Raw genomic sequence first — 20,682 nt, 5'->3', positions numbered from 1 at the left:
TCTTGACCCAGGCCTACTAAGTGATCCTGTCAAGATTGTGTTGTAATAGTGTGAGGATGTTGGGATCTAGATGAGGAGGAGCAAACTTAGGAGCAATCCTAGCTAATCTGAATGGCTGGGAGATCATGGACCATTTCTCTCTTGGGATTTTTCAATTTTAGTTCTAGAAGGAACTAGCACACAGTTTGGAGTTTGTCCTGCACTCACAGCTCTTGCTCCAAAAGCAGATGGCAGCAATGGCCAAGAAGGTCTCTTCATTGTATTATCTAGTACACCAGTTGCTCCTTTTCCCATTTAAAACCCATTATAATATAAGGATAATTACAAAATAAAATATTTTTGTTGGCAAACATACATCTGTATTACTAGCTTTCATCTTCTGGTTGGACTTTTATATAATTTCACATATTCAGTCGTGCATGCAAAATGACAATTGAAACTTAAGTAGAAAATGATTAATACAACCAAATACCGGTATATAAAATTTCTAAAATGTCAAAATAAATACTTGTTTTGTTAAGTCTTCACTTTTCCTCCAGATCTTTTAAGGAAATCCATCCATAAGAAGCACTTTTGTTCCTTTTATATTTTTCCAGGTGACTTCTTCTGGAATTTCTTTAAGTTTTCTCTCTTCCTTTACTGGAATTGTGGATTTCATGCACACAAATTCTCTAAAAACAGGACTTTTCTCACCAAATCAAATGGTAGGTTGGTAAGCAGTTATGTTTAAACTATGATGAAAATATAAATGAATTATTGCATTTCTAAATTACTAATTCTTCGTATTCCTGGATTCTAGAATTTTTTAAAAAAGTAAAAGTGATATTCTTTAATGCTCTTAGAAGGTGGCAGCACTTATCCATCCTTATATAGGCATAGAAACTCAGTGGTCATAGGGTTGGTTAATACCTGGATGGTAGACTACTACCAAGCTAGCCTGAGAAGTTGATAAACATCTTAGAAATAATTAATACTTCTGTGTCACTTGTAAAAAACTGTATAGATGTACCCATGAAATCATAAGGATCAAGACTTTTAATATTCTGGCACTTTGTAAATACTTATAAAAATGTTTTTCTGTCTTCCTCCACAAACATATTTTCTCTAGTAAATAGAATTAAAATACTTTCTTCCGCTTTTCCTCTTTCCAGGTGAAAGCCTGCATTCTTTCAAATAATCCTGCTTCCAAGGCAATTCGCCTTTCTTTGCGCCCAGTTTTCCTTCAGCCTGGCATCCAGCTTAGCCAACTTTCCAATGATCGGATTGGTGTGGTAGTAGCAGACTCAAAAGTAGAGATGTTTTTCAAAAACATTGGTGCTGTTTTCATTCTGGATGATGGCAGTCATGCTTTTTCACATGTAAGTAACATAATGGGGGCTCCAGCTTGTATTTACTTTTTTTATTTAAATGTCTCATCAGTCAAAAAGCATGAAGGGAAAATACAATTATCTTCTTACTGGCTGGAAGACTTCAGCTTCTAGCATTAATTTTATCCATTAATGAGTCCTTGCTAAATGTATTTTATTATTTCTCTTTGTACTTGTACAGTGAAATCTGTAGGACAGAAATAGGCCACTTGGATTCTTGCTGCTCTTAGAGTAAGGTTGTTTTCTCGTGTATGTTTCACTGTCAGACCAGGTAGCATTTTCAATTCCCCCCCACACCCCCAGTAGGTAAAACCTAATCAGTGACATAATTGTTTTACCAAGAAGACCATGATTTTTACATAGGCTCTTTCAAATTGACTGCTTAACTCAGAAGTTGTTCTTAGGTTTTAGGTTGCTTTTGTAGTGTTTTTTCACTAATCACAACATAATTTGCTATCAGATTTTGGTGATATAATCCTGGACTTCCTGGGTTCTGGGGGAAAAAATACTCTCCCCCCCCAAAGAAAAAGTTAGTGAAGATTTTTTCAGCTTTCTTTTGTATAAATTCATTCATTCATTCATTCTAATGAAGCATCCTTTAAAATAAATTGGTTTGTTGGTTGTCAGTCTGTTTCTAAGTTGTTTAAAATCTTGGTGTGTCTTTAAGGACCAAATTGAGATCTACCATAGCTAATAGTCAAGGTACTAGTAGATCAGGATTTGGGAGACTCAGGTGCTAATGCAGCATCAGTATGGAAATTCACTGGGTGATTTTAGGCAGTCCATTTCTCTTACTCCATCCTATTGATGGGGCTAAAATTAAGGCTCATGTAAATCACCTTGAGTCTTCTGGAGAAAAGATGGGATATAGATTTAAGAAATTGATAATAATGGCTATAAACGCTCCACAATGGTTCTGTGGCTTATTCAGATATGTTTCTATAATTGTCAAACAATACAAGTATTTTGCATACATATGGAAGTTTTTATGTTTTTGCAGTTTGGGCCTTTTATTGTTGTTGTTATTGTGCATGTACAAAGCAATGGACAGGCTTTTGCATGGACTGTGATTTTCTTATCTGCAGTTGTGATGACGGAATGAAATCCCCAATAATAATGAGGCTACCTTTTTATAAAAGGAAAACATGTCTTCTAGGTATGTTCTTCAACATGGTCTTCAGAGCTATAGACCCTCCCAGGAGTTTGGTGCCCTCATTATCTTTTTAGCATCACACAAAGATTTTTTTCTCCTCTGTTGCAGTTTAGACACCAGGTTTAGAGAGGGAGACTTTAATATGGCATAAATATTATTGTCACATGCATTATAAGACCTTTATTGTGTTTTGTTGTTCATTTTATTCAATAATTCTTAAGAATATTTGTTGGCTTAAATAAAGTAAATATGGGTTTTTTGAATTTGGCCAATGATCAAGCTTCTAAGACACCAGGTCTGTTGTGTTATAGCAGGGTTGATGTTATACTAGAAATTGACTTAATCGTTATAATATATTTTACAGATAAAGTATCTTCCAAAGACTTCCAAATCTTTCAAAACTGAGGTGTTTAAGCCTGGAAGTAAACATACATGCCGAATTATTGACTACAGCTTGATCGATGACATGATCATAGTGTCTCTCAAACAGTAAGGTTTTTGTCTCATTTCATGTACTTTGTATGGATTAATTTTTCAAATTCTGAACAGCTTAAAGGTGTGTCCCTTTCTGACACTGCCCACGGCAGGAGGAACTTCCCAATGCTTCATAAATATGTGATATGTTTTAGTTCCCTTGGGTGCTGAACCCCCATTGCTTTCAAAAAGTCATACATACACAGATACTTATGCAGACTTAACTAGAGTTAACTACACATTCTTATTTTAACATCAATTTTATGTATTTTGAACTTTTGTATTTTAATTCAAGAACCACCAGTTTGGTAGAATGCTGAAAAAGACTAGCTAAGTGACTCACAAATTACTGTTTTTCTCCATTTGGATACAAATATCCCAGTGTTGCTGTTTACATGACAAAAGTTATATAATCTGTAAGCAATTTATTAGTATAAAACTTGGAATAAAAAGGCTTGTACCTGTAATAAATGATTTTCATCACAATATTGAACACAGTTGCCGAAGTTTCCTGAAGGCTTATCATAGCTAATACTGCAATTTTTGGCCTTCCAGGAAGTAATGGTAGGGGACATAAATAGCAAAAAAAAAAAAAAAAAAAAGAGAGAGAGAGAGAAAGAGAGAATTGGGATCTTTGTTTGGTTGGAATTTTTTAGACTCTATTAAGTCTGAAGCAGCTCTTGTTAGATGAGTAAGCTACTGAATAAGTTTTCACATGAATTTTCTATAGATTCATATAGTTAATTTGAAGTCAGTTTGATCAAATCATCGTATCAACTTTCTACAATATATTGTAAAATTTATTCAGGTTTGATGCCAAAAAAAAAATCTGATTAAAATCAGAAAATCGGTTAGACTGTTTGAACTGAAAGATCAAACTGCTTCATTTTTCTAATCTTCAAACTGAATTGATCTTTATCAAATACAGATTCAAATTGGAATCAAATTGCACTTTTCTATCAAAAATACTTTGTGTACTGAGGCAGGAGACCTATTATTTAAATTTCATCCTGTTTACTTTTTTACACCAAATCAAATTATTTTCTTTCTTTTTGTTCTTGTAGACATATTATTAATGCTCCATTTCTGAGATACCATGATTTACATCCTGGGCAAGTGCTAGAAGTAAGTCCAATAAGAAAAAAAAATCTGCTTCTATGATAATCCTGTCTATATTTTCTGTAAATCAATTATCATAACTGAACAAACTTCAGAATGAAAATTTTATGCAAGTACTTCTGAAAAAATGTTAACATTATTCGTATATGTATTTGAGTCCAAACTTTGTGTAACTCTGGTAGAATAGTGTTATTTTGTTCTGTTACATTTATTGCATAGATCTATTAGGGGAGGCATATAAATATCACTATGATATCCACTAGGTGAGTTATGAATTGCTGATGTGCTTAAGAAAAAGAAATGTTGAATAATTTGTTTATGCCTTTGATTTTGATTTTCAGTTACCTGCTATCTATTTTTGACTCTTAGGGAAAAGTGTTGACTCTGAAACCGTTGGGCATGCAGGTGAAGGTCACTGAGAGTATCAAAGGCTTTGTCCCCAGTTTACATCTTGCAGATGTGAAATTGAAACAGCCAGAGAAGAAGTATAGCACGGGGACTACTGTTAAGTGTCGGGTAAGATTTTTCTGTAAGGAACTAAATTTAAACTTTATTTTAAATATTTTTAATTTAATTTTCTTAACGGTTATTGATGTTTCTATATAACTTTTATCATTAAAGCTGTTGTGACAATGTGGGTAAACTTTCAACTGGATATGCAAAATTTTTCAGCCTTGCTGCTTGCTAGGTACCTTTAAGCAAATTGATAACTTTTAGCCTAACCTAATCAGTGATCTCTGGGGCTAAATTAAAGTAAGCCATGTATTTTGTCCTCTATTCATGTCTAGAAATATATATAAACTTCACTAAAAATAAATCCTGACACCGTTTTCTCACCAGTTAGATATTAGCACACCACCTCTGTCATAATCTTGTGTAAGTCTTCTTAATACAGGTAGCCTTTGGCTTACAGCCATTCATTCAGTGACTGTTCAAAATTATGGCATATTGAAAAAAATGGACAATCAAAATTCTGACCTTCACAGCCTCTCTGTGGTCACATGATTGTGATCTGGGGAGTTGGTGTCCAGCTCATGATTAGAATGTTACAGGGAACCGGGATCACATACTTGCCATTTGTGAACTTCCTACAAGCAAAGTCAGTTGAATAGTCGGCCTTCTTATAGGCCTCCTCCATCTCCCTGTCACAGCCCTGCACTCTTTATCTGGAACTCACACTTAACAGCCCACACATCTTTGAGTTATGACCCCAACCAGGACTTCTGGGATTGTCATCTCTAAGTGATGCAGTTACGTGAGTCAGACTTTACGATTGCTCATGTAGTGGTGGAAATCCTGGTCCATCGTAACTCAAGGAGTACCTGCACGGTTAAAATCTATTGACTTTTCTGACAGTCATTCCTGTGTAAGCAAGTGTAAAATTATTCCATTGTATCTCAAAGGTACCAGCTGGGGAAAAGTTGCTCTGGAGGATAATGGTTACTTTTACTTTAAATTATTTGCATTCAGAGTTGGTTCATTATTATATTTATAATGTAAAGAAATACATACCAATTTTCTTCCAGCTGTAATGACACTAATCTTTCTGAATTTAGGAATTATATCAACTGCATTTATCTCCATTTAACTAGTTACATAAATTAGTCTTGAAACTACTTTTGTTAACAAATATGATTCCAATCTCTTGCTTTTCCAGGTACTTGCCTCCAATCCTGAAACAAAGAAGCTTATTCTGACTCTCAAGAGAACCCTTGTTAATTCCAAGCTCCCTGTCCTTGCCAGTTTTGAAGATGCCAAGCCAGGCCTGATCACTCATGGTTTTATTGCGTGTGTTAAGGAATTTGGCTGCATTGTGAAATTCTATAATGATATGAGGGGCTTAGTACCTACTGATGAACTTGGTTTGCTCCCCTTAACTGTTCCCCAAGAAGCCTTCTATGAAGGCCAGGTAAGCGTTTAATAGAAGTAAAAAGTATCCTTGAGTATTGCACTTAAAACAGCTACCTGAAATGCATATGTTTGTATAACAGATTTGGCATTTGTGCAATAATATTTTAAAATCTAGACAGCAGCGTAGAATATTTTAACTTTTTTAAAAAAAATAACACTTTAAGCTATCACTGTGTGACAAAAACAGTTAAAGAGTAAATAAAATCTATACAACTGCACAAGTCCAAGGAACAGTTATGGAATTTCTCAATAAAGAAATTGCTAATACAATAGAGATAGGATATAAAGGAGACCTAGGAGCAATTATGTAATGCTGTCATTATGGAATACATGGCAATTGTGCATTTAATATATATAAAGTTTTAGTCTGAATCTAATAGTAACTATACATGTGGTAGTATGTTGATGCTGGATCCATTGGTACCTGCTGGCTCTGTCCACAATTAGTTGCACAATTAGCCCATAACCATGGTTTGGATAGCCAAGCTAAGCATATGGTATTAAAACAGGAATCTGACTTCTTTTGCTTAGAAGAAACTAGAAAATGATATCTTACGTTACGACATTTCTCTGAAAGAAGTCAGAGAATGAAGCAGTATGTTTTAATTTGTAGTTTGTTTAGTCTTCATTCTCTGTTCCAAATGGATAAAGCTAAGGGTCCTTGTTCATACCCCATGTTAAACATAGTGGATCAGTTTATAGACAGTATGGCTGCTGTGTGTACATGCTTGCTGCTAAACCAGTTTAATATGATTGGCAAATTAATCCTCAGTGTGCAGACCTGGATGTATTTAATCATAATTATGTTTTTCCTTTTTTAAAAAAACCACAGGTAGTCAAAGTGACTGTATTAAAATGTGAGCCTGAGCAGGAAAGATTGTTGCTTTCATTCAGATTGGCAGAGGATGCTATTTCAAAGAACACTGGAAGAACAGAAACTTCAAAGAACCATGAAATGGCATATGAAACTGGACAGGTAATTTATTCTAAAATATTTATTTTCCATTACTTGAGAAGAATGTCAGAGGCAAACATTAAAGCTGTCAGGGATAATCAAAGATATTTTTTCACTCCCTGATATGTATGGGAGGAAAGGTTCCAATTTCAGCAACCCTGTCAAAATTCTTAATTTTCTAGAGCAAAAGATAAAAAGGTGAGGGAGATTGATTTTTGAATAGTGACAATGAATTCTCAAAAAACAATTTTGATCCCTTCCCCCACATATCTCTCTCCTTTAAGAACAAGATTAAAATATTTTTCTCCTGTAAGGGAGCAGTTGAGAGGATGGGCTTTTGATTAACACAACCAGTTCTGGTATTAATCTTAACCATTTTCACTTCCCTTGTTTTCATTTCTTAATTTCCAACAAAGAAACTTGTATACAGGAAATTCTAGATCAGGGGTCCTCAACCTTGGCAACTTTAAGACTTGTGGACTTCAACTCCCAGAATTCCTCAGCCAGCTTTGGTTGAGGACCCCTATTCTAGACTGACCCTTTGCTTCCATAAAGGACTAAAGATACAGCAATGAGCTAGCGTTGAGCTGTTTGATGAAGTAACATTATAAAGTGCTCCATATGAGATTCAGTAAAGATTCTTACTGCTCCTAGACATTTATTTTTAAATAGATAGATAAAGCTGTTTGGAAATACTGTATTGTAAAGTGAAAGTCTTAAAACCTCTGTTTTTGATTGTGCTATTTAGATTGTAGATGTAAAAATTCTGAACAAGAAAGAAGATGGCCTACAAGCTGCAATCCTACCCAACAATGTTTTGGCCTACCTTCCCACGGCACAACTTTCTGATCACGTGTCCAATAGCAAGTTGTGGTGGCATTGGCTCAAGGAAGGTGATGTTCTCCAAAAGGTTATATGCCTCCATAACAAAGGAGGTCACATTGTATCCTTTTAATTCTTGCCAAGACTTGATTTAATCCATTTGCCACCTTACATTGTGCAACAGCATGTACTTAAAGTGGTTCTCTCCAAAGCCTTGTGATTCCCAGCCAAATTGCTGGCTGGGTGGAGAGAATTCATTGGTTTTTCCTCCCATGGCATCTGACTTGTATTCAGTTGGCTGTCTGCATCATGATTTATTCCATATCTCCCCAGCCTCTTTTATCCTTTAGATGGGCCGCACTAACTGGAAATTCTGGCTCCGTCAAGACACTTGTTAAAAAACACTGATCAGTGCAGATGAGATGTTCTCCGCTATTGCACTTTTTCAGCTTCTAATACATTAGTAGTCTTGGGTGGAGTGTTTGATTTCTATTATCTAGTACAAAACTTCCCAGGCCTGTTTTTTTTAAAAAAAAATTTCCCTAATTCATTATGTAGATCTTGAGTAGAAAGCCAGCATTGATTTCCTCTATGGAGGATGAACATTTAGCGAAGAGTATTGTTGATATCCAGCCTGGATTACTGCTTACTGGCTTTGTGAGAAACATCATGTCTTATGGTGTATTTGTGGAGTTTCCTTATGGTTTGACTGGGCTGGCCCCCAAATCGGTAAGACCTGTTTCAGTGTTCATTATTAACATTGCTTTATTCAGATGCATTGGTTGAGAGGTATTTGTTAATACAAATTTTTAAGTTAAAATGTCTTATGTCATATTCTTCTTTATAAAATCATAGAAATGGAAAGGGACTTTCGGCCATCAAATCCGACTCCCTCCCCATTAATGCAGAGACACATTTATTAAAGGGAAGCCCACCATTTGTTTGGGTTATTGGTTCTACTGTCAATTCACCTTCAAGAATTAAAACTTTCATTTGGAATGGGCTTGATAATAAAATTGTGAGTAGGGACAGAACTTGGAAATTCTGCAGACAAGGTTTGCATTCAGGAACAACAAAAAAGGCAGAATTTCAAAGTGAATAAAATTGAATAGAATTATGCAACTTAGATTATTTATTAAATGTAAAGCAAGAACAAGCATTCTGTTTGCTGGTTCATACTGAGGAATAGAAATAAGTCAAAGGCAGCAGATACCCTGTTTCCTTGAAAGTAAGGCCTACCCCAAAAATAAGCCCTAGCTTGGTCTAATGTAAGCCCCACCCCCAAAATAAGCCCTAGTTTTGGGGTGAGGCACAGACTTAAAAATCAAGCTTGGGCGATGGATTTGCCCCATGTACCCTTCACCCACTTATCTTGCAGCCAGTCCTTGCCGGCCCACTTCTTCTGAGGTGTCTTCTGCAGCCAGGCCTACATTTCTGGAAAGGCCACTACAGCCGAGAACTAAGCTATGGATTGAATCCATAACTCGGTACTCAGCTGCAGAGGCCTTCAGAAAGACCTGACTGAGAAATGCAGGCCGGAATGAAGCTGCTCCTTCGGCTGCAGAAGAGGTGGACCGTCTGGGCAGGACTGTCAGTGCAAGAGGTGAGTAAAAAAGACACCCTCTGAAAATAAGATCTGGTGCCTCCTTTGGAGGCAAAAAAATAAATAAAAAATACCCGGTCTTATTTTTGGGGAAACACGATAGTAGAAGAATAAATACTGCAGTAACTAGTAGAATTTGCCCTAATCAGCCATTTGGGGTGTATTGCTCTCCTCTTGGAGGTCTTGGGGTTGATGCTGATATAATTCTATCCTGTCTCCTTATCACTGCAGGCAATGAGTGACAAGTTTGTGACAGACACCAAAGACCATTTTGTGGTAGGTCAAACTGTACTTGCCAGGGTGACCAGTGTTGATGAGGAGAAGCAGCGCATCTTGCTGTCCCTGAAGATATCAGAGTGCTCTGTTGAGGGGTCTGTTTCTGAGAGCTTTGCCCTACTGCAACAGTACTTTAATGAACTGCAGGAGATTATGAGCTTCATGAGCAATAGAGGTAAAAGTGTTTGGGAACACAAAGGATGGCGTGTGAAAGTCTTATGTCTGCATTTGCTATTACAGTGGCTGCATTGTGAAGCTATGCAGACATTTATATTTTTAAAAAATAATACAAGTTGAGAGTCATAGGATTCTATTTCAGACAAAATGTGTTGCCTGATGAATTTTGAATTTCTCTCTCTCCTCTCTCTCTCTCTCTCTCTCTCTCTCTCTCTCTCTCTCTCTCTCTCTCTCTCTCTCTCTCTCTCTCTCTTTCTTTCTTTCTCTCTTTCTTTCTTTCTCACTTATTCCCATAAGTTAAACACAAGAAGGCAATTTTCAAGGGTCAGTGCTTAAACGGATCTCTCAATATTAAGCTATTTGTGGCCCACTAGATGGCGCTGCCTTCAGCTTACATCATCCCTCATTGCCGGATATTAAGAATTCCATTTTTTCTGGCATGCTTCGTCCTTTCAGCTCTTTGCCCTGCTGAGTACTGTAGGGAGTTGAAAGGGAGTTGGAGGCCACAGATTGCTATTTTTTTGTCTTATTCTAGGAGAACTAACTTAACGAAATTTATTAGAAGAACTTAATTACTATGACATTGAAACCTTTGTCGAAAGGTGAAGATAAAATGTACATTAACTTTATACACTTTCAGAATGAAAAATCAATTTGCAAATAAAATTTAATTCATTTTCTTCTTATTGGCAGATGATTCCAATGTGGCTAAGAAACTCTCCAAATTAAAAGTGGGGCAGAGGCTAGAACTGGTTGTTACTGAAGTTAAGGCTGATGGTTCAGCCGTTTTCAGTGGTCCACATGTTTCTGATTTGACTGTAATAGCCAATCACAGCCAACTTGGAGGTACAGTATTTATCCCCCTCCAACTCTTGCTTGATCCCCTCTATCTTTTGTTACCTAGAAATGAATTGCTGATTACTGTAGAGTTACATCTTTTCAGAGCAGAAGGAATGAGATAATAAAGACACAAGGGATCAAGTGAATGTTCCCTCTACTGTGCTAGTAAAATTATAGCCCAATTAGATGGTAGCAGTTTTCCAGCTTTGGCTGAAGTCAAAAAGCTAATGGACCTATTTAACACACTGAGTCCATCAGAAAAGCCTAGTGCATAGAGAGAGAAATAGAAAAAACATCTTAGAAAAAAGTAATAGCGGATCACTATTGTTACCAAATAAACTACTTATGTTTCTGAAGTCACTGGGAATTGAGCTTGCTCTTTATATAGTAAGGATGTAATTTAACAAAAGTTCCTCTTATAGGGCACCATTAATTGTTGCTTTCTTTAACTGAACATGGAACAGTCATCTTCATCTAAGTATTGTCTTTTTAAGGCAGAAGTATTCTTGACGGTCAAAAAGTAAAAGCTGTAATTATCTGTGTTGATCTTCTAACATCAAAGATCTATGTATCTCTTCAAGAGGAACTGCTGTCTCTCAAATCCAAGAAGGTATGATATCCTTATTCCTTTTTATACTAGATAGATACATGCTTATAGGAGTAATGATGAGACCACAGAAAAAACATTACTCTAACAGTTACAGAAATAGACAAATCTTTATAACGGAATGCCTCCCTAAGATATAATAATACCTTTATAAAAGATATTAAAAGATATTAAGAAGAAGGAAAAAAATGGTTCTTTCCTATGTCTTAGACTAGTCACTAGAGGGACTTAAAAGTGGTGGTTGATTTAAGTCTATGGTATTTCACATATTATTTAAGGTTACTATTTAACCTTTGGGGAATAATAGGCACACGTGAGAATAAATCCAGCATAGATGCATACCTGTAAATATCCTAAGGGTTTCCCTTCATCAAAACCTATTGCTAGTCTTAATAATTTTTAATGTTTTGAGGATTTTTTCTTTCATAGTTTTGTAGCCTAAAATGGTACAAATGGTATGTCTTAGAAAGTCGTAATAAATTCTCGGATATGACTAAAAAGTTGTGAAATTCTTGAAGCTTTTTCAAAGAAGGATAAAACATAAGTTTCAAATAGGGCAAAGCAAATATATTACATGCGTAACAGACTATTCTTTGGTTTTCTGACTGTAACTTCTATATATTCCAGTTAATCCTGAATTCTCAATATGAGGCTGTTGTACAACACGTGGCCACAGAGTATGCAGTTGTTTCCTTGTTAGGAACAGGTCGGCTGATTGCAATCCCAGTGGCTTCCCACTTGAATGACACATTCCGATTTGATTCTGAAAAACTGAAGATGGGACAGTCAGTCAAAGTGGTTCTGAAAAGCACACAGATTGGTGATCATGGGATGTTATTTGCTGTACATGATTCAGGGAAGAAGAAGAATGTAATCAGATCATGTCGTGAATCAGAGACACTAGAGAATACCTCACTTGTAACAAAACAGTTGCCAAGCTCAGGAGACATAGTCAATGGAATTGTTAAGTCTGTCAAACCCACTCATGTCTTAGTGGCATTTAATGATAGGTTGACTGGCTCCATTCATGCATCCCAGATTCTGGATAATGTGATTGTAGGCACGTTTCCAACATCATTACTAAAAGTTGGACAGAAGATTACTGCTCGGGTGATTGGAGGCAGAGGCATTAAAAGTCACAAGTGAGACAACATTTTATATATTTCTTTTATTGTGGCTAATAATTATTTTCATTGTTGCTCAATAGGCTAGCAAGCACAGCATTTATCATGCATTTGCTATTTTGTTTTTAATTTTTACTCCTAGTTCCAGAAAAAATTCTTGTTAAATTTACTGATTAGATTACTTACCTCTCCCTTTTTCCTTCAGGAATAAATACCTGTCCATCTCCTAATTTTTCCTAGAACCATGTGACATGGCTTTGGCTGTAGAAATTCCAAAATCACCCAGTCAACTATTATAAGATTGAAATTAGATCCAAGCCTTCTCATTCTTGGCTAGTGTTTTAAGCACTGTGATCTATATTCCCATTTAAGTACCCACTTATTTCAGTCCGGAAGGGATAAGAAGGCAACCTGGAATTCTCCCCTGGTGAAAGAAGTTAAATACAGTGATTTTTCCCGCTTTATATCTGTGTAGGAGTTAGTTCTTACACATATTAATGTTGCTTTGTCCCTTTTGTATGGAGAAAACTCCTTGTGGCTGTTTATAATATAAGCTCAGAGTCAGGGTGTCTTTTTAAGAGCAACCAGAGATAAGGATTTAAATTCTGTCCATGTAATCACAATAGGTTGCCATGAACAGTTGTAAAGCTTCAGTGGGCTTTTTAAATTTAAATGCACTTTTCTATATGTTTTATTGTTTCAAATGTATCAACTAAATTAAAAAGGTTGAGATTTACAAAAGAGAGAAATCTGAAATGTTTGTATTGTAATGTATTTATTGAGATCCAGGTCTTATGAGACAGTTTGGTGGACTAGTTAAGGTACCAGGCTAGAAATCAGGAGAACATGAGTTCTAGTTCCACCTTAGACACAAAACCAGCTGGGTGATTTTGCATCAATCCCACTCTCTCAACCCAAGGAAGGAGGCAGTGGCAAACGACTTCCAAAATCTTGCCAAAAAAACCTGCAGGGATTTGTCCAGGTTGTTGCCAGGAGTTAGCACTGACTTGAAGGCACACACAAACGTACACTCACGCATAGTCTTACAATTCATGTGCATTTTTCTGCAACCTGGAGAATAACTGCCACTGCATTTGACAGATACTGGACTTGCAAATGTTTGGATTCCTGAGAACAAGTTTTATATAATTGAAGAACATTTTTCCTTCTGGAGAAAATTCAGTGTTTCACATAGGTACAACTGTAGGAATTACTTGCATTTTCTGATGTATTTTTCCCTTTTACTTGAAATGAAAATGATTAATCTAGCCTAACATTAACAGATGAGAAGCTATTGGCTTGTGTAATGGTTAGTGTGTTAGGTGAATGCATTCGCTGTTTCTATTTTTCATGATTCCAAATGGTATTCATGTGGTAATATCTCTTAATTTACAGATATCTGCCTATCACCCACACCCATTTCACCCATACATTCCTAGAGCTCAGTATCCGACCAAGGTAAGTGCAGAGTACAGAGCTTGATTTCAGTACAGAGCTTAGGCATTAAGATGAAGCCTTAGAACAGTGTTTCTCAACCTTGACAATTTTAAGGCATGTGGACTTCAACTCCCAGAATTCCACAACCAGCAATGCTGGCTGTGGAATTCTGGGAGTTGAAGTCCACATGCCTTAAAATTGTCAAGGTTGAGAAACACTGCCTTAGAACATGTTTAAAATGTAATCTACTCTCTAAACTTTCCTTTCCAGCCGTTATTCATAAGTTACAGTTGTGCTATTCTAATCTGAACAAATATTTCTAAATAATCCAAAATGCTAGATGAGAGTTAAATAAGTTTGTAATAGATGTCTTGGGATCTGAATATGCATGTGGCCTTGCAGCTGCTTGTTCCTAAGTATGAAATAGAAGATACTTTGCAGAGAAGGGAGAAATTAGGAATGCCAAAATAGAATGCCTGGGCATAACCTATTTTACTTTCTCTTATGAACAGTGCACTGAAAGAGGAAAGTAAAGCAGCCTTGACTGCTGAAAATGACAGCCCAGAAGAAACACCGAAATCTGGGCAGACAGTGACATGCTATGTTACGAAGGTGAAATCTAGAATTTCTCAACCTGTATACACTGGGATTTTTTTCTTATCTTTTAACTTTGGATAAAATACAATGAGAAATGTCTAATTATTATTTTTTTTAAAAAAAATCATTTGCATTTTTTCCTCCAAAATTATTACTTTGAAGAGTTAGAGTTAAAAGTTTTGTTTTTTACTTTGTTTTATGTGCATATGTGTGTGAGATTAGGTGCAGGCAATACTGAAATCCCTGAAAGAATTTTAGAACCTGTTGTTAGAGGTTCCATTGATGAATTATCTGTCTTTTTCCAATGAAATGTTGAAGTGTGTGTTGTATATTTTCTCAGTACAATATATTAAAGAAACGGCTGGAGGTGGAGGTCACTTCTACCATCAGAGGGAGAGTTCCACAGCTGCTGCTTTTTTCAAATCCCAAGGTAATCGCTAGGGGATAAGAGGTACAATATCCTTAAGCATATCTTAGGAAGCTACTACTAGTAATGTGAAATTTATCATTTGGTGAAAGGCACTAACTTTAAAATATTTCACATCAACCTGTATCTTGGTATACTATGTCCGGATTATAATTCTGTTTCCTGTTTCTGTGTTATTAAACATTCTAGGGGACAACTGTTAATCTGATAAAATCTAATCAGATCCCATAAAATCCCCACAAAAGGCATAACACAAATGGTGGTTTTGCTAGTACACAGACATCACCATTACTGGAATAGAGTTCCCCCACCAACCTTCTTCAACAAGTCTTTAATACTGTGACTCTTATGCCAAGGAAGTATATGAAATAATTTATATTTACTAGTCCCTTTCCCTTTAACAGGGCAAAAAGCAATCAACATGAGTTAATTTAGCCCTATGGATGACTCTTTGGAGTTAATCTATGTGTTGACTATCAGTTTGCCACTTTTTGTATTTTTGTAAGACACTAGCCCTCTCCACTGACTCAATTACATTTTATGTTTTTGTTCTGTGACTCCTGTGTGTTGCATCACAGCATTCTTACATGGCCCATAATCTTCCTGTAAAAGGCTTGTTGCATTCTTTGAGAGTTAAGGACCAAAAATAGACACATGAAGCTTTTCTTTGATTATTCATATGAAAACTTCAAGATTTCTTATTGATCATTTGCCATAGTTTGAAACCTGTGCTTAGCCTTAACTCTCCAGAACTGTGTCTCATGAAAAGTTCTTATAGTAGCACAAAATATTTTTCAGGGATTAACCAAACTGGGCATTTCTTGCAAATATTGTGAACATCTTTTGATAGGTTTATATTTCTTTCTATAGGATATAAAACATGCTAGGAAAAGCTTCAAAAAAGGACAGGCTTTGACTGCAACAGTGGCAGATTGTGATATTTCTGGAACCAAACTCTCTCTGTCGCTAACAGGTATACTTAAATAGTGATCGATGCATTAAAATCAGATAAATAGGTATTTCCGTGCCAAGTTACAAATATTGGGTGTGGTGCCTGGAGCTAGGAAAAAGTTGCTTACTCCATTTACTGGGAGTAAGTGCTGCAGAGATTATAGGATTATATTGTATATTTTGTTTCTGCTACTGGTAGTTTGATGCAGTCTTTGGCACACTATAGTAGAACTTCTAGCACTCTTAATTGGGATTGGATGAAACCTTTTGTACTTAGAGGTTGCATGCTTGAAAAATAAGACTAGCAATCCACAATCTCGAATATCTTAAAGGTGTAAGAAAATGTACTCTATAACAGTTATCTATAGTGTCTGTTTTGGATTTCCTCAGGCATTCATTCATTGGAGAAAGGAACAATTGCACTTTGCACTGTGAAACGAATTATTCCACATGTTGGTTTGCATGTTATCCTTCCATTTGGAAGGATTGGTAAAATCAGTCTTTTCCATCTAAATGATTCATACACAGAGCAGCCACTTGAAGACTTCAGTGTTGGAAAAATTGTCAGGTAAGAGACCTCTGCAAAAGCTTTAAATAACTGAAGGTAATTATCTTTAACAATGATCTTGATTATTCCTTACTTTTAGATGGAAAATTTTATATTTCAGTTTGACTTGTGAAATATGTCAATGTAATATCAATGCCAAACATCTTAAAATTAACCAGGATATCTTGAGATGTTGTGTGGCCTGATTGCTTAGAACAGTCTTCTCCAACGTGATGCCTTTCAATCTGTTATGAGTATAATTCCCAACCAGTAATGCCTTTAGAAGCCTGGGAATTATACTTCCAGAGTATATAAAAGATGCCATGTTGTTACATTTTGAATTCCCATTTTCAGATCATTGATTTTCTTAAGCTGTTTTGAAAACAAATCTTTTATTTTGACTGCCAATATTTCAGGATGGATCCTTGCTCAGGAATAATTTTTATAAAATAATGTTTTTCTTTTAAAGATTTACATTCTGCGCTCCCCTAAAAACCAACTTCAAGGTTGCTAACTATAAAAGGGAAGGGTGAAAGCATCCATTTACAAATGGTTAGAGCAACAGTAAAAATTGTAACATCAATTTCATCTGTGATTTTAAAAATATAATTTTTTAAAACTAATTTTGAAAAGTTCGCTAAAAGAGGAAGAAGAAAAACCTCTCCTGAAAGCAATTTCCAAAACTTTGTTACCTTCTTAAGAAAATTCCGCTGGATTTCTAGAGATACTAAGAAAATGTAAGAGAGGTTCTTTGATGGTTATTGCAATAAGCAATTAAGCTTGAATTTGAAAATGTGATATTTCAACCACCCCAAGTCTAAACCCTTCTGAATTGCCTGAAAAGAAACAAATCAAAACTAGTGCATGTGTTTTAGTAAAGGAGTTACATCTTCCTTTAGATCACACTTGATAACTTTGCCACTTTATTCTGGACCACCTTTTCCAAGTACCTCCCAATGCTAATATTAAGTACAGTGTTTTGTAATGCTCCAACATGATACATCTAAGGCACGTATAATGTAATCAGCTGTTTCTTTTATTGGACATAATCACATCTGAAATTGCATACAAGGTTACTTTTTATTTTTTCTTCTATATAGATGTTATATTCTTTCTGTTGAAGACCATGCAGTAAAAGTATCCTTTCGGCCATCCAGGTAAGGAAATACTGCCTCATCTACAATCAGAAGAAAAACCTGCACTTAATCCCAATGCAATTCCATTTTATTACAAATGTGCATTTTGAAAATAGTATGGGATTTGACGTTCTAATTTATTTTGCCTGTGCAGGAAGGAGGCACTTAACTCATTTTCCTGTTTACTTTAGGATAAATCCTAAAGGCCATCATAAAGTTGAAGATCCTGAAATTGTTTCCCTTGATAATATTCAGAATGGTCAACTCATCAGAGGTTATGTCAAATCCATTACAGCATCAGGCATCTCTTTGGGGTGAGTTTATTCACAATCATAAAAGTAACTAGAGATATTATTTCACTTCTGTTTATGCCTCCTTGTGTTTGTCTGTTTGAAACTTATCAGATTTAATTAGTATGCAGATATATTCATTAAATCAGGCAGTTTTTTAACATCTCTTTTTGGAGAATAATTATTTGTGCTTGAAAAAAACACTATTCCTTTCTACCCCATATGGCAACTAGAGAAGCACTAGAAAAATATAGAACTTACATCCTTCTTATAGATAGCATTATCACACAAAGGCAGCTTCTGTATTCTTGTTACAGCCATGGCTTGTTGTATTTTTTTAGCCATATCATGGGCACCATTTAAAAATATGTATTTTATCTTTTGAAGTACACTTGAAGAAGTTACAGTCTTCTTTCTTGACAGGTTATCGGATTCAGTGGTGGGTCAAATTTCCCTTCAGTATGTCACCCCACTCTGTATGAAGTACATACATATAGACCAGCTTCTTACTGCCAAAGTTCTCAGGTAAGTAGGATATTTTCCCAAAACGACAGTTCCCCTGAGGTGGCAAAATTCCATGCAGTAAAATGTATGATTAAGAGAGGCCCACAGGGACCAGGATACGGTGTTTTGGTGAATTGTGAATGTGTCTTACTTTATGTTAATCATTTTATTAACTGGTCATAATACTATCTTACTGAAATGGTGCGAAGCTGGACAGATTAAAAATGTAAAGCAGTTTGTACATTTAAGAGGACATTATAGACTTCATAATTATGCTAGTTCTTTCTCCTATCATTTCCTGTGTTCTAAACATTCTGCAGTATAAACAGAGAAAAAAACCTTGTGGAGCTCTCTCTCCTTCCTGAAGACACAGGGAAGCCAAGCTTTATTCCATGTGATGAAAAGCTGTGTAGTGAAAAGGATACACTCTCCCAGAAATCAAGAAATCAAAGGAGGAAGCTTTCTGAAAGCGAGCAGGTATCGATCCTGGAAGAGATTTTAGCCTTGATTAGGAAACATTTTTTTAAACAAATATAGTTGAAAATATAGCTTATTTCTGCTATATACTGTATTTTCCGGCATATAAGGCAACCCGGCATATAAGGCAACCCCCGACTTTGGCGTTGATTTCCATGCCTAGAAAGTTGTCTTATCCGCCGGAAACTACCGTAATTTCTGGCGTATAAGACGACTCGGCGTATAAGACGACCCCCGACTTCGGCGCCGATTTCCGCGCTTTAGAAAGTCGTCTTATACGCCGGAAAATACGGTATGTGCAAAAATACATACTAATTTTTTAAACTATTGTTTAACACTTTCTTTTCTTTCAATGACAGGAGGTAATGCCAGCAAAAAAGAGAGCTTATTGCACTGAGGACGGTGATAGTGGTGTTGAGGTTTATTATCGGGAGGAAGAGGAGAAGGAAAAGAAGCATGAGAAGAAGTCTAAGGTAAACAGCTACGGGAAGGGGATAGGTCTTTTGACATGGTGAAAGCCATATTTTGTACTGAGTGGGATGATTGATGTGAGTATATATTTCTGCTTTTTTCTCAGCTAGGAAAAGAAGTTCCAAGACTGAAGGTTTCAACCAGCTTTATGTGGGAGGAGGGCTTAAATGTGCTGGATGGAACCACATTGATTCCAACAGAGCACAGCTCAGACAGCGAAGAAGAAAATGATGCTGAATCCATGGTACAGTATCTCTGTATTGTTTGCTCTTGGGATTAACTTGTATGCAATGACAGTTAGTATGAAGTTGCCCTTCAGTTAACCTTTCAGTAAAAGGGCCCATCTAGTTGAAAGTGTGTGTGTGTGTGTGTGTGTGTGTGTGTGTGTGTGTGTGTGTGAGAGAGAGAGAGAGAGAGAGAGAGAGAGAGAGAGAGAGAGAGAGAGAGAGAGAGAGAGAGAGACTTTATAAAGTTAAGTGATTATGGCATACCAACCACAAGAAAAATTCCTGTGTACTACTTGAATTTCTGCGCCTCCAAATACAGATTTTTTTCACGTAGAAAGTTTGCTTTTGAGAAGTATCATCCACATATACATAATAACATTTTTATGAGATATGTAACTCTGAAAAAAGAATACTTTTGTAGGCTAATTTTTTTATGTCTGGGGTATTTTTTTTTAAAGTGGCAGTTTTCACAACACTTTAAAAAACAAAAAAAATAAATATAAAGTGAGGGGAAGAAAGAAGTCTAAGTTTGGAAGTGATAAAAAATAAAATAAAAGTTTAAGTTATGTCCCTGTTCTCCACACCTCCTTATCTGTCATTGGTGTGTCTGTAGCTAAATAAGACATTATGTGCATCATATTAGCTTTTAATAAAAAGGTGGACAATGAAATAATGCAAAAGGCATAATAATAAAAAAGGACTCTTGTGGCACTATTGGTGTTAAGAATAACTTAGAAAGAGACAGAGTATCATTCCTCTGTAACAAAAATAGTAAAATTCTTATTCACTAGTCTAATAGAGCCTGTTGAGCACCCCAAAGGCTCAAGATTAGTATCTGATTCTTGGATCCACCCCACTTTGTCTTATAGTATGTTATCTTACAGCACTACAGATTTTCCAGTGATCAAGGCCTTTCTCCCTTTTCTTTCTTTAAGGCCAAAAAACAAACAAAAAAGAAACAGGAGCTGGAGAAGCAAAAGGCAGAGAAGGAACTCTCCAAGCTGGAAGCTGCCCTGATGGATCCCAAGCGACAGCCGCAGACAGCGGATGACTTTGACCGCTTGGTCGTCAGCAATCCCGACAGCTCCATCCTTTGGTTGCAATTCATGGCTTTTCATCTCCAAGCTACAGAGATAGAAAAAGCTAGAGCTGTTGCAGAAAGGGCACTAAAAACAATCTCCTTTAGGTGA

At 36.1% G+C, this 20,682-nt stretch overlaps 1 protein-coding gene across 1 annotated transcript in view; it reads left to right on the top strand.

Annotated features, from left to right (window-relative positions):
* The window catches only part of PDCD11 (programmed cell death 11), a 37,141-nt gene that overhangs the window by 13,857 nt on the left and 2,602 nt on the right, over positions 1-20,682 (top strand). Inside the window, exons 8-32 of the mRNA XM_039361638.1 lie at positions 597-704; positions 1,152-1,358; positions 2,885-3,009; positions 4,059-4,119; positions 4,483-4,629; positions 5,771-6,022; positions 6,857-7,000; positions 7,728-7,922; positions 8,360-8,530; positions 9,636-9,855; positions 10,551-10,703; positions 11,192-11,307; positions 11,932-12,446; positions 13,824-13,886; positions 14,378-14,477; positions 14,803-14,892; positions 15,760-15,862; positions 16,231-16,408; positions 17,488-17,544; positions 17,715-17,837; positions 18,237-18,338; positions 18,638-18,794; positions 19,154-19,267; positions 19,372-19,509; positions 20,428-20,678. Of these exons, the coding sequence (XP_039217572.1) occupies positions 597-704; positions 1,152-1,358; positions 2,885-3,009; positions 4,059-4,119; positions 4,483-4,629; positions 5,771-6,022; positions 6,857-7,000; positions 7,728-7,922; positions 8,360-8,530; positions 9,636-9,855; positions 10,551-10,703; positions 11,192-11,307; positions 11,932-12,446; positions 13,824-13,886; positions 14,378-14,477; positions 14,803-14,892; positions 15,760-15,862; positions 16,231-16,408; positions 17,488-17,544; positions 17,715-17,837; positions 18,237-18,338; positions 18,638-18,794; positions 19,154-19,267; positions 19,372-19,509; positions 20,428-20,678 (3,890 nt within the window). The remainder of the gene's footprint in view (positions 1-596; positions 705-1,151; positions 1,359-2,884; positions 3,010-4,058; positions 4,120-4,482; positions 4,630-5,770; positions 6,023-6,856; positions 7,001-7,727; positions 7,923-8,359; positions 8,531-9,635; positions 9,856-10,550; positions 10,704-11,191; positions 11,308-11,931; positions 12,447-13,823; positions 13,887-14,377; positions 14,478-14,802; positions 14,893-15,759; positions 15,863-16,230; positions 16,409-17,487; positions 17,545-17,714; positions 17,838-18,236; positions 18,339-18,637; positions 18,795-19,153; positions 19,268-19,371; positions 19,510-20,427; positions 20,679-20,682) is intronic.

This window comes from Crotalus tigris, unplaced genomic scaffold (assembly GCF_016545835.1).
Source record: "Crotalus tigris isolate CLP2741 ecotype Arizona unplaced genomic scaffold, ASM1654583v1 scf7180000019328.220996217465:2438092, whole genome shotgun sequence".
NCBI classification, from domain to species: Eukaryota; Metazoa; Chordata; class Lepidosauria; order Squamata; family Viperidae; genus Crotalus; species Crotalus tigris.
This window is presented reverse-complemented; position numbering and strand designations above follow the sequence as displayed.